At 32.9% G+C, this 13,402-nt stretch overlaps 1 protein-coding gene across 3 annotated transcripts in view; it reads right to left on the bottom strand.

Annotated features, from left to right (window-relative positions):
• LOC106478896 (latrophilin Cirl-like) overlaps positions 1–13,402 on the bottom strand; it is a 110,351-nt gene that overhangs the window by 17,001 nt on the left and 79,948 nt on the right. For all 3 annotated transcript variants that reach the window (XM_022382585.1, XM_022382586.1, XM_022382587.1), the window contains exons 3-11: positions 11,720–11,912; positions 8,814–8,920; positions 7,930–8,151; positions 7,219–7,377; positions 5,508–5,611; positions 4,411–4,602; positions 2,085–2,268; positions 1,014–1,157; positions 447–708 (exon numbers count right to left, since the gene is read on the bottom strand). In XM_022382585.1, the coding sequence (XP_022238293.1) occupies positions 447–708; positions 1,014–1,157; positions 2,085–2,268; positions 4,411–4,602; positions 5,508–5,611; positions 7,219–7,377; positions 7,930–8,151; positions 8,814–8,920; positions 11,720–11,912 (1,567 nt within the window). The remainder of the gene's footprint in view (positions 1–446; positions 709–1,013; positions 1,158–2,084; positions 2,269–4,410; positions 4,603–5,507; positions 5,612–7,218; positions 7,378–7,929; positions 8,152–8,813; positions 8,921–11,719; positions 11,913–13,402) is intronic.

Below are 13,402 nucleotides of genomic sequence, written 5' to 3'. Positions count from 1 at the left end.
CATCCCTGCCAATTATATTATCATCACAACTGGAAGAGGTCAGATCAGAAACTTTCCTGAAATGATTGATTTGACATGGACTGATCTAAATGTGTGTACTTAACAGTGAAGTAAAAATCATAAATACTTATATAATGTTATTTCATTTAGTTTCACAATACCCAAACCCAAAACTGCATAACAAATCAGTGCAACTGACAAGATTAAGTATGCTCAAATGGCACAATTCATGGAAAGATTATGTAAGTACATATTGTTAAACATTACAGTTTAACTTCGGCGACATTTTCCATAACCTTAATCTTCACTTTTTCTGTAAATGATGAGTCTGTTAGTAGATGAGGCCTACACACAAAAAGTTAGATTGGTCCTAGACCTAAGATAGTGCTAATTCTATGCTTACTTCTTGTCTTCTAGGTATGGTTTAAGGATTTATAGACACTGACCTATAGGTAAAATCCCAGAAGACACACTGTGGATTTGTCACATTTTCTGTCTGGGTATGAACTAATGTTATGATGACAGGTTTAGACAACACAGAACGAGATTTCCCAAGAGAAACTGCCATAATTTTACTGTTGATGATTTGAAGTGCATTTGTCTTCCAACCACGTTCGCCTCGCCACATGGAAGGAGTGACATCAGGAGGAGTTGGGTCAAGAATGTTATCCAATCTGTTGTAAGTCATGAAGATAACCTTTACTAATCCTAAAAGGGAAAAAAAAAATCATTTATAAAAGCAACTACAAGATCATCACTCAATAAAGTCTAAATGACTAAAATAATTTCAATTGAAGATACAATGGAATTAACACTATAATTTATATATATTTTTTAAAGCATTTTAATTGCATATATATACATATGTCCTCTAGAAAAGGTTGAATTTTGGGATAACCTTATTCCAGTACTCTGTACACTGCAGGGTAAGTAATTAAATATTTGTGTCAATACAAATCTTTTCAGCTCCTGAATTTAATACCAGTGGGTTTTCACTAAAGTATCATGCTCACCTGATTTGGAGTTTTCTAGCTGTGCTTGCACTGGCAGGTAAAGAACATCCTGCATGCGTTTCCATGGGGTGTCCATAATATCTTCAGGACGTGGGAATGAGATATCTTTGACCTTATGGACTTCAATCACTTGTACTGAGGCCACTGTAACATAAATATTTTACAATTAATTATTTCTACTTTTTCTTTAAAATCATGCAAGAAATTTTCATATTATTCGTTTTATAATTTCCTACAAATTGCTCCAAGATAAAAACTATCTGATATTCTGTAAAACTACGAAATATTAAACTTACGGACTTTAAACCCCTATCTATTGCTCATAAAAACTACTATGTTATAGGAGTAAAACCCAATTATTCAAAACATTGGTGTTCTACCTACATAGAGTTTGTCTTGTTTATTTAAAAAAAGTTCCTGAGTCAGTGGGTAATGCCGTTTACCAGCAGGAAATGCATATCTGCATATTCATTGAAGTATATAAAAACTTTGATTAGAGTAGAGAAAAAAGGGCAAAATACCAAACTCTGAAATTAAATATGAAGATTTTATTCTTCATTTATAGTATTTTGATGTATAATTAAAAATATTAAATGTTTGACTGTTTGTAATAGAGCAAAGCCACATTGAGCTATCTGCTATGTCCATCATGGGGACGTAAAACTCACCTTTTAGTGTTATAGGTTCATAGACTTACCATTGTCCCATTAAATGTATGATTTCTTTCCAAATTCTTCGATGTAAATTGCATTTGAAAAAACTCAAACTCAAAACTTTGGGAAAGTGAAACAGTTCTGGTTTTAATGCAATAAATTTTATGTTTACAAAAACACAAAAGGTTTATAATTATGTTTAATAAGACTACATATAGCTTTTTATTAAATTGATTTTTTTGAAGCTAGCAGAAAAAAATGTTTGGTAACAGTAACAAAGATAAGATTGCTGACACAGAGGTGGTACTGCATAAAGTCACACACATGAAATGATCAGTAATGAATAACAAATCAACTTATGTGAACTTAGTTAGCAAACTTTTATTTTTAAATGTTCAGAGTAACAATTTAAACTTACATAAATTTTTCTGGGTCCGTCTGAAGAGGTCCCCACCTTTCTGCATATCAGCCAATAAGTGTGCATTCTCTTGTAAGCCTAATAATAGATCAGATGCCACCAACTTTTGCTTATCATGAGGCAGTTCTTGCCATGATTCCTCCTGCATCTGATCCAACAAGTTGTTTCCAACATCAACAACAAACTAGAATTAAAAGAATATAGACTTGTTAAATATATATATATATATATTAAATATTCTTACACACTAAAAAATACAACAATACATCCAAATAAATTTCCTTTGAAATATATATGTCATATATTAATTTACTCAATTCTTTCAATGTCAGTTATAAGTATAAACAAAATAAATTCAGATTTTCAAAGTTAATAAACAGTAGCTTTGATATAAATGTCAAGTACTTGTTCTTGATAGAAACATTTTGCATGTTTTAGTTTACAAAATATTTTAATAAAGTAGTTCAAGCAGCATCGTTAATTTATTTACAGTATATCTTGTGAAAGACTATCACATAAAATAGTTAAAAGAAAACCTTCTCTCCTGTAACCTCTGAAAATGACTTGTTTTGCTGCATGGTAGAATATATTTTCATGATATTGAGGTCTTAACTGAGTGAAAAATATTACCAAGCTACTTTATTTATATTTAATCTATTCACACACAAGACCTTCTGTACGTTAGGTATTGTTACGACAGTGGAAGTCACGTGATGCTGCTAGCGCATGCGTGACTGAGTTTCATGAATTATCGGGAAAGCTCGAGTGTGATCGAGATGCCTCTTTGTTAGTATACAAGCCTGGCAAGAAAAGCCAGCAGGAATGAATGGATAGTTAAGCAAACAGTAGTTATGGTTTTTCAGGTAATTTACGATTCTGTTTCGAGCTAGTGTGTGCTTTGCACTCATAGAGGGCAAAGTATCGAGATTGTGAATCGCTGTGATTTATAGCATGTATTATAAAGGTTGTTAGGTTTAAAGTGATGAGAAATGTACTGATTGTGAACTACTGTGTACTAAAAGTTTGCATCCAGAAAGAATAAGCTGGTTTAATCAAGAAAGGACTTGTATCGCTGAAGTTCCTCAGAAAGAATTTCTACCGGGAATTAACAAACAAGCAGATATGTAACAGTATCTTCACCTTAGATGATATCATTAGTAGTTATATTTACTTGTTTTGTCAAGTTTTTACAAAAATGTTTTTTGTTAAGAAGCTATTTAACACCTGCCACACAAGCAAACCTGGTATCTTGATATGGATAAAAAAAAAAAGAGTCATTCTGGGAAAATTTGGGTTAGTTGGATTACACAAAAAGACAACGTTTGGCACTATTTTCAAGATTCTAGGTTGCTGGACCAGACCAGTGACCTGACTCAAGATGATATCAGTTGTAGTTATGTTTATTTACTTTGTCAAGTTTTTACAAAATTGATATTTTGTTAAGAGGCTATTTAACACCTGCCAATTGAGCCAACCTGGAATCTTGATATGGATAAAAAAAAATAGGCATTCTTGGAAAGTTTGGGTTAGTTCGATTATACAAAAAGATGTTTGGCACTATTCTACGCTGCTGGACCAGACCAGAGACCTGACTCAAGACCATGAGAGCCAACATGGAGAAGTTAAATAACTTATAAATATAAAGTATAATGATGTAGCAATGTTCTAGATGTGTTTGTGAATGTGATGTTTTAAGTGTAGCAATTAAGCTAAACTGTGGGTCCAGGTCAAATGAGGGAAAAACTTATTTGAAGGTATTGCAATCAATTTGACATACCAGCTGAACTGGATATTTATCAGTTGATTACTACATTGACACTGAAACATAAAAAATTGGTCATAATCGTATCATTACCTTCAAAAAGGGGATTGAAATCATGTGAAATTAATGGAACAGATGCAGCGTTGAACTTTAAGCAGATGCATGATGCATTATTAGATGATTTCCATAGCGATTCTCCTGTTAAAAATGACGTTTCTAAAATGAAGAGTAAATATAAGAAGGATGATATAATTTCCAGTATGGTAACACCATAATATAATCCATGTAGATTTCATCATGTCATATTTTCATTAATATTTAGTATTTTTCGTTTTAGAAGTTGTGCCAAGCTTCATTCATCGAGATTTATTGAACTAATCCTAAATCTCTGGTTTCCAGAATGACTGCCCTTTTGACCATCCTAGGCTTAGTACTCAAGTAGCAGGTCTTAATAGCTTGAACATAGCACACATGAATCCATTATAAAAGAAGTAATTTTACCTCTTAGACCAAGTAATGAAAAAAACAAACTTGTCTTTAATACAAGGCATAATACTGTAATACCTGCATCAATTCTACAACCACTTTTTCTCGCTGTGCGGCATCAGAAACCTGCTCCACAATATCTTCCAACTTGTATACAAGTCTGTTAACAATATCGGTGGCTTGAATCATGTCTCCACCATATAGTTTCTTCACTTTTGTCATCATGGCCAATTCACCTGCAAGGTTTACTACAGAGTCCCCTTTCTGAATCTGTGAAAGAAAAACTAGATAACATGTCTGATAACTTCATGTTACAATTTGTATAACTTTACATTTAATCAGAATTATTATAACATTACTGTAATAAGAAAACAGACTACCAAGTAAAAGTTAATAGAGTGCAATGCAATTTTTCAAAAAGCTTTAAAGCGTATTAAGGGAATACCTTGAGTATTCAAGTGGTATAAGTTTTAAATACATAATGATAAAAATCAAGTAATTTGCTTACTGTGTAACAGAATACTTTGATGATCCAAAGCTTTTATTTATATTTCTCATTTTGTAATTATTGTAACATTGTGTATATATATATCAAAATAAGTGTAAAATGAATAACGAAATGGAGCTGTATGTGGTCAAGAGGTGATAGTGCCATAATGTAAATCTGAGGGTCCATTTTTTTTATGTTCAAATCGCGCTATCCGATTACAGAAGCCCAAGAGTTGACTGAAGTTCTGTTGAGTAGCTGCCTTTCCTCCAGTATATCAGTTCAGAATTAGGGATGACTAGGTTAACACAGATAGTCTTTTAGTGTGTAAGTATCGTAAACAAAGAAGTAATGAAAGTTACACAACAGTGAATGTGTTATTTGTATAAAAATAGTTTATAAACAATTCATACTTATTATGCTTGCAGAAAGTTTCAGGAAATAATATATAACAAGAAGTATAACCTACTAAAACAGTAAAGGTACTAGTTTGAAATGTTGTCCACTCTAACTGCTTGCTAAGTAAATTCATATTTTGGCAAAGTTTTTATGAATTATAAATCTCAATAACTGCAGCTTGCTAAAGTTCCAACTTTTTGAAGTAATTGTTCATGTTCACAAAGAACAAATATTAAAAATAAAACCGACTGAAGAAAAATTCTTTGTCTATATCTAAACATTTTCTTACCCTTTTCCCCAAATTGCTAATCCATACTGAGTTACAGTCACTCAAGTCAGGAAAACTTGTTTTCCAAGTCACTGTTTCAAGGTCACACTCCCATCTTGCTGAACCTAAAGGAAATGGCATTAATGTAAGTCTGGATCATAAACAACTGATGTAAAAAAATATGTATACAAGATCTACTTCACTAACCTCTTTTCTGAATAATTACTTCAAATTCTTCACTTAAATCAGAAAGGTGTGAAAACACTAGGGTTACTCTATGCTAATTTCTACACTACTTTTTGTTTCCTTCAAAAAACTAAGCCTATTCTATGCTAACACAAAACAAATTATAGCTAAGCAAGGTTAAATCCTATTATCATTCTAAAGATTGTTGTGAGTTTGCTATAAGATTTAATAAAATAACCTATGTTTAAAACTTATTTTCTGTAAGTTTATAGAAACATCTTAAAAAATAAGGTAAGAAATGTTTATCAGCTGTTAGCATTTATGGAAATTGAAGGTAAAACTTTTTCTGTAAGTGTGTAGTAATTTTTACTTGTTCCTTGCTAGAGAATGTTGCTTGCTGAAAGATTAAAATCACTTGTTTCTTTAACATGTTAAAGTTAATGTCAAGACTTTTGGCTAACTATATAAATGTAGGCCATTGACTGAAACTGATCAAATAAAAACTACAAGATGTGATGGAAATGAATTGTTTTTTTGTTATTCAAACATACAGATATATCAAATTCAATTTTTTTTATATAATGTAAACACCTGAAACTATTGGCTTAAATTGAATATAATTTTTATTTCAGAAATATAAAACAGTCAATATTTTGAGCTGAAAAATATCAATAACCAATGTCAGTTAGTGCATCATTATTCAAAGAAGTTTACCTCAAGTATGAGTCAGCTCTTGTAAAATATAAAGTAATCACAGTACAGTATTTTACTCGGTCATTACATTTCGAAGCAAGTTTGGAAAAATATATAACCTATCTAAACATTACATAAACTTCGCTTCAATTGGATATGGTACTGTTGTCAACAATATTAAGGGCACGTTCCAGTTATGCAACTATACTGCAAGGAACATTGCAAAAATTTCTCGGTCATACAGACTATAGTGTTAAGAATACTGAGGTAGTTTCCTAGTCATTCAAGTTATACTGCTAAGAATATTGAGGAAATTTCTCAGTTATTCAGACTATTCTATTAAGATTGTTAAGGGCATTCCCCAGTCGCAAAGACTATAATACTATGAATAATGATGGCATTTCTCAATCATCTAGACCAGTGGTTCCTAACTGCCAGTCTATGGACAGCTGGTCCATAAGATGGTTGATACAAAAATGTTTTAAAACATAGCTTCAGAAGTATATTGTCTTACAAAATAATTTAAAGTACTTTTAAAAGTTAATATTGTACAAAGCAGTACATTAAATTTTGGGGCTGGAACTAGTTGTTTCTCAGTTTGAAAAAGGTTGGAAACCTCTAATCTTGAATAGAGGGTAAGAATGTTAAGGTCTTTTTTTCCATCATACGGACAATCTAGGTTGGAAACTATGTTAAAAACACGTTTAAAAATTTGCATAACAAATACTCCAAAGAAACAATTTGGAAAGTGCATTAAACTAACAACAACTGAATCATTATGTTTATGGCACCATACATCTCACACAACTGTTGATTTATAATTAATAAATTAACAACTTGAAGCTTTACATACCAACTGCTCCTCCAGGACATGCTTGGACTGCAGTTATTCCAGCTTTGGTCCAGTTCCACAACAGTTCATGGGAAGTTATTGGTGGACAGTAACCAACAAGTAGTTCTAGTGGTATTTTAATCTCGGGACTACGTTGTGATGGTGATGTTGTACTAGGACCTGTGTCAATTATAACATTAATTGAAGAGCCATTTACAAAAAAAATAAAAAAATACCAAGATGTATAATGTTATTTCCATTGAACATCACAAATATTATAAATGCAACAGTGATGATTTTTGTTTCTTTGGCGACTTGTTTGTTACAGCTTCCTCTGCTACTTCTATTCAGTGCAGTTATAAATAAAACAACAACAAAACACTAACAAAAGTTAAGTCCAAAAGATGGCGCCACCAGGTTATATCGGTAAAACATTAAACCCAAACGCGTCGTTTGCTTTAAGATTAAGTATACCATCCACTTACCCCCCCCCCCCTTACCTGAATAGTATTAACATATCTGTTGAAACCCATTATCCTTTAAAATATATGAGTGTAATTCTATATATATATAACGAAACATGTGCATGCCACATTAACACAAGGACATACATTACTTATTAACACACTATTATAAATGTTCAAAATGAATAAAAGCTCTCTAGATACTTGCGCAGTGAGAGCACTTTTGATTATATATAATCCTTTCTATATAAAAAGCTCAAATGCTTACCTTTTGTTACTTCTTGGACAATTATACTAGAATTCAAAACTATTGGATTTCCCCAGAAATACGGAGCCTGAGTGGTGGTAGTTGTACTTGTTGTTGTCGTTGTGGTCGCGCTAGCGACTGAAGTAGTACTAATTGTTGTGCTTGATGTGATATTTTTTATCCCAGAAGAGAAAGGACGTGTGACAGTTATTGGCGGAGGAGGCCTCTGCGTAGTTGTGGTTTCTGGGGGAAGGTAACAATCTGTATACTCATATTTTCACAAATATTTATTTACTTACGAGAAATGAAAAGTTTAAAACATGCTTTACATCACTTACATTTCGTATCACACTACATGTGTTATAAATAAAATGTTATTAAATTACTGATAATTAGAGCCAAAATAATATTAACTATGCAGGGTGTATAGGTAGCCACTTAAAAATATATAAAACAAGTACGACTACATATGAACAGAACAAAATACAAAAATCGTAAGCAAGCAAAACATGTGCTCGTCTTAAACACACTTGTAATATATATATACGACCTAATGCACAGTAAAAGTGACAATACGTACAATGCTCATCAACATATAAGAATAGAAAGAACACATATACACGCACTGTAACTGATCAAAAACACATCTTCAATAACTTTTATGAGACATCACAAAAAGACTAGCAGTATTATATCGCCAGTAATTAGGGACGTGCATAATTTTTCACTTCTGTCATCTGTCGAATCATTCATTCAACTAAAATTCCCGGAATGCGCTTTAAAAAAAACGCACAAAAAGAAATAGATCGTGCAGCATTCATTTAAAAAACAGGAAAAACGAGAGACGACATCTACCAATGCACCAGTGACGCAGTTACTGTTAAAGCATTGTTTGTGCAGCATACCTGGAACACACTGGTAATGAGCTTCCAGATACTTCGTTGTTCTTGGGCAAGGATCGCCAAATACTGTCGTGGAGGCTGGAATTCTACAACTTCTTTTCATGCCACAACTTTAAAATACAAGAACAAGATTATATATAGTAACTGGTAACACATTAATTTAATTAACTTTAAAATTACATTATTATATATATATATATATATATAGACGTCCGTCTTTTAACTATTTATTTTACCTAACCTCAATAAACAGACAGATAGAAATAATTGGTAACAAAATTATCTCGATAAAACATATGCATATACACACACAGGGAGAGAGAGAGAGACAGACAGACAGACTTGTTCAATAACTGTTAAGATGTTCTCGCTATCTCTCTCTACACAAACACACAGAGAGAGAGTATATTCAATAATGCCCCCGTTGGCTTGGTGGTTAGCTTAGGGGCTTTATATTGTTAAAACTCGGGGTTCCATCCCTGCGGTGGCAGGAATAGTTCGATTATGTAGCTTTGAGCTTAAGAATGAATTTATCAAATATTTTATTTTTTTTTCATCATCCACCGCTCATTACAACGTCGTAACTGGTAACATAACTAACGTCGTAACTGGTAACATAACTTACTACTGGTGTGTTTGTTTTTATTCGAGATGAAATTAACATTGTTCGTTTGAAACATTAAATAAATATTTTATAGCTGCAAAGAGTACTATTCAAACATTTATATCAAGACTGTAATTTTCAAAAAAAAGAAGAAAATGTTCAAGGCTTTATTCTTACAGATTGATAATTCGCACGCTAGGGAATTCTTAGAAAATGCGAGAATAGCGTTGGATTGTGCTAAAAAAAACAACACCTAAATTACACGTGGCACAGCGGTGTGTCTGCGGACTTACAACGCTAGAACACGGGTTTCGATACCTGTGGTGGCAGAGCACAGATACTCCATTGTGTAGCTTTGTGCTTAATTACAAAAAAATACATGTGTGGTAAAAACGGTGTGTAATGTTAAGCAACCAAGCATTATGATGTGGGAAAGGAAAACAACAAAATTTCTATTTTTCATCTTAACATTCGTGAAAAAAAAAATGAAGCACAGAGTTTCTTATGTAGCCCACAAAATAGCCAAACCAGATGTACGAAATAAGAAAGGAAGTAATAAAACATGAAGATCGTGAGAACTTTTACAATGACAGGGTTTTCTACATGATAATTTAGGTACATTTTTTTAAAGTGTTAATATAAACTGTAGCAGTATTCTTACTATAAAAACCTATGAAAAAAAGTTTATAAAATTTTAATAGTTTGGCTATTTGTAACATGCAAAATTTGAATCAAAATCACTTCTAATGGCCTTGACGTAATATAAGAGAAGTTAGTATAATTTTAAAATTTATGTTTTAGTACTGTTTATTATTCTGAAAGTTTATTGTACATAAACCCGAATTAATTAAAAGTTTGTTTTTCTGAAAAAAGTCACATTGTTGTGTTCACCACGGAGAGTGGAACCCTGGATTTTAACTTTGTAATTTCGTAAACTTACCGCTGTTCTATAGGAGGACTAATTAAGAGTACTTAGAGAAACAAAGCAAAAATAAATTTAGGTACACAGCACTTTTAAAACGTTTACAAAAGAATCAGAACCTAATGTAGTGAAGTGTAGTGTCATAAAAGCATCTGAAATGTATTACAAAAGCAAAACATTGGCAACGTTACCAAGAGCTGTACAATAAAGAACAAAAACCTACGTCACTAAGGGCTCACACTGAGCTTAAAACGCCTATCTTTCAGCTTTATAGTTTGATATATTATATGTATGATGTTTTGAAATTTCTTACAAAGTAATCCTCCAATTACATGATTTCTGAAAGAAGTTAAATTAATTAAAATTACACATATACTTTATTTATTAAGTGTATACACATATGTTAAAGAATATATATCTTAATTTATGTACGAGTGTCAAAAACATTACTGTTCTTTCACACACACACAAATGCATCTTCAAATATTTAATATCCAAGAATATCCCTCACTCGAAGATTTAGAAAGAGTTTGATTTGCTGGTGCTATTTAAAGCTAAAAATAGGTCGCTCTTGTGTAAAGCGTTGAATGTGTTATTACATTTCAAAACGAAAATGTATGTTTACATCAAAGCAGTAAAGGGCAATTATATGAGACCACAGATAATTACAGTGTATGATATACGAACTAAAGCCAAAGTATGGTTATAGAAGGCGCCACTTTTAGTCGGGTACCAAACACTGTAAGACGTTCGTTGCACGTTCTGTCTGTAATAACGACTATACCGAACTTAGGTGTGTTTGATAAATAATTATTTGAAGCCGATTTGGCCCTTGAAATTCTTGTTTGGGGCATACTATATATCAGAATACTTTACGTAACGCTTCATTATTTGCGTGCCTCAGTAGCACGTCGGTATGCCTATAACACTGTACTAACATTGTTTCCATCCCTCTTTTCTTTACTACTGATGCACCTGAGAACTGAGAATGTGGACACTGTGTGTAGTGCAAATAATATGCAAATCAGACAACGGCGGTGCCCATGTGTCAACACAAATTCCTTAGAGCTTCTAAATAAAATACCGATGGATCAATGCAATTTACTCATTGTACGATTTTGTTTTATGACATTATTTACAGTTATACCGATATATAAAATTAGCTACTTTCTGGTTCTGATCGCGAGGTATTGATAACATCTATGAAAGAAATAAGTTATTTCTTTTTAAACAGAATTATAAAGAAACTGGAATGTGTAATAATATGGTAAGATGTACAATTACGCATATATATATATATATCTTTAAAATATTTCTATAATCCCTATCTTTTAAGTTACGTTAAAATGTTAACTTCTCTGATGCATAACTGAAGTTTATTACCTGTCTTGCATTACCCTGAAGGAGAGAGGCGACATACAGTTCACACTCCATTCTAAAGCTCCATGATCATTACAGATACTAATACTGAACCTGCCATAGTTTGCTCGAATCAATCGAATCAAAGAACCATTGTCACAAACAATGTGTAGAGAACTTCCTTCACAGGCATAAGCTGTACGATATCGTGGTCTTTCTGAAGAGAAAAAAAAATGATAATATTAAAATACATTGTAGAATGATATCATACATGTATAAGTTACACTGGCTGAAGTCAATAACCAACTGTTGGAAACTGTACAATGAAAATACAACAAATCGTGTTTGCTCTTATCCTTAATAAATATATATATCTGTTGTGCAAAGAGTTAATTTACCAATGAGTTCTATGCTAGGTATTAAAAACCTTTGGATTCTCAACCTTTCTTTGTATGATTGTTCTACTACAATGATAAGTTCAAACAAGCAACACTGAAAGTACTAGCCCCCAAAACGAATTGATAATAACTGCCGAAAGGAATTTGTCACTACATTGTGGCTGAAAAAACAGCAGTACGTTATCTGAACAATGCAACCTTATCTTTACATTCTTCGTGTATTGTTTGTATCGGTAATTGCATCAGCAGTTCCTGAGGTATGCTAAACAATCCTGATCGTAAACGCCAATCACGGTTACTCATTACGGGGTACGAAGTCTTTTCGAGAACCCCACGGGGCGCGTGACAAAGACAGACTTGGTGGGTCTTGCAAGTGCGCTTAAGCAGCATGTGGCGTTAGCAATAAAAAGTACAAGCAATTCAGGCCTCGAAAGCAGTCGCTTCCATCTTTACCGAAGTCCCAAAGGCCCCCTGCCGACCAGTACAAAACGTGCACTATATACCATCATTTTCGTTTTGGTGAATGGTTCGCATGCAGGACTAAAATTAAGTAAAGAAGCATCTGCCTGCGTTTAACAACTGTTCCATTCCTCTTTGTCCCTTTTATTTGGTCAACAGTTTTATTGGGTCATTGTTGTTGATTAACCCTTTTCTTTAATGGCCGTTTTGTTTTTAGTGCTCAACCTACAACCAATCTTCATTACTCGAAGTCACCTTCATAAGCGGTAACAACCACGTGTTTGTTAGTTCATATTTCCACGTGTAGCTAAGACTAGAGAACACAGATTAAAAAAAATACTGGCCCTTGAGCGGAGTGGTTCTTCTGTCAGTGAGAATGTGGAACGCAGGGTATTACAAAAACGTTGTTCACAACTCTGCTAAATGCGCTAACAAACAAACGGCATGGGGAGATAAGAATTCATAACTACTCTGCTATGCAAGTACGACAGCCAGCCCCCCCCTCTCCATCCTTCTTTCAATATTCCGGTTTCCATTTGTCACTTTTCTCTTATCCTTTGGTAGTTGTTTGAAGAGACACCAATGTCTTCTCTCAACTGCCATTTTACGTGTTCGTACTTCACTTAACTAACGCTGTGTGTGTTGTGCAACAATGTTTAATACATACCTTGTCCCCAACAAGTTTAAAACAGTTTTCTTACTATTCTGGAGATACAAATTTATTTACCATTGTTTCTTTGTTCATAACAATGGATCTCTTGCCATTTTCAATGACGTCACTGAAATACTTTATGAACTTTACTAATTTAAAATGAGGTTCAAAAAAGGCAAAATACGTAAAAACGTTTTT

The sequence above is a fragment of the Limulus polyphemus genome, unplaced genomic scaffold (assembly GCF_000517525.1).
Source record: "Limulus polyphemus unplaced genomic scaffold, Limulus_polyphemus-2.1.2 Scaffold260, whole genome shotgun sequence".
NCBI classification, from domain to species: Eukaryota; Metazoa; Arthropoda; class Merostomata; order Xiphosura; family Limulidae; genus Limulus; species Limulus polyphemus.
Note: the sequence above shows the minus strand (reverse complement) of the source record. Positions and strands in the feature narration are given on the sequence as shown.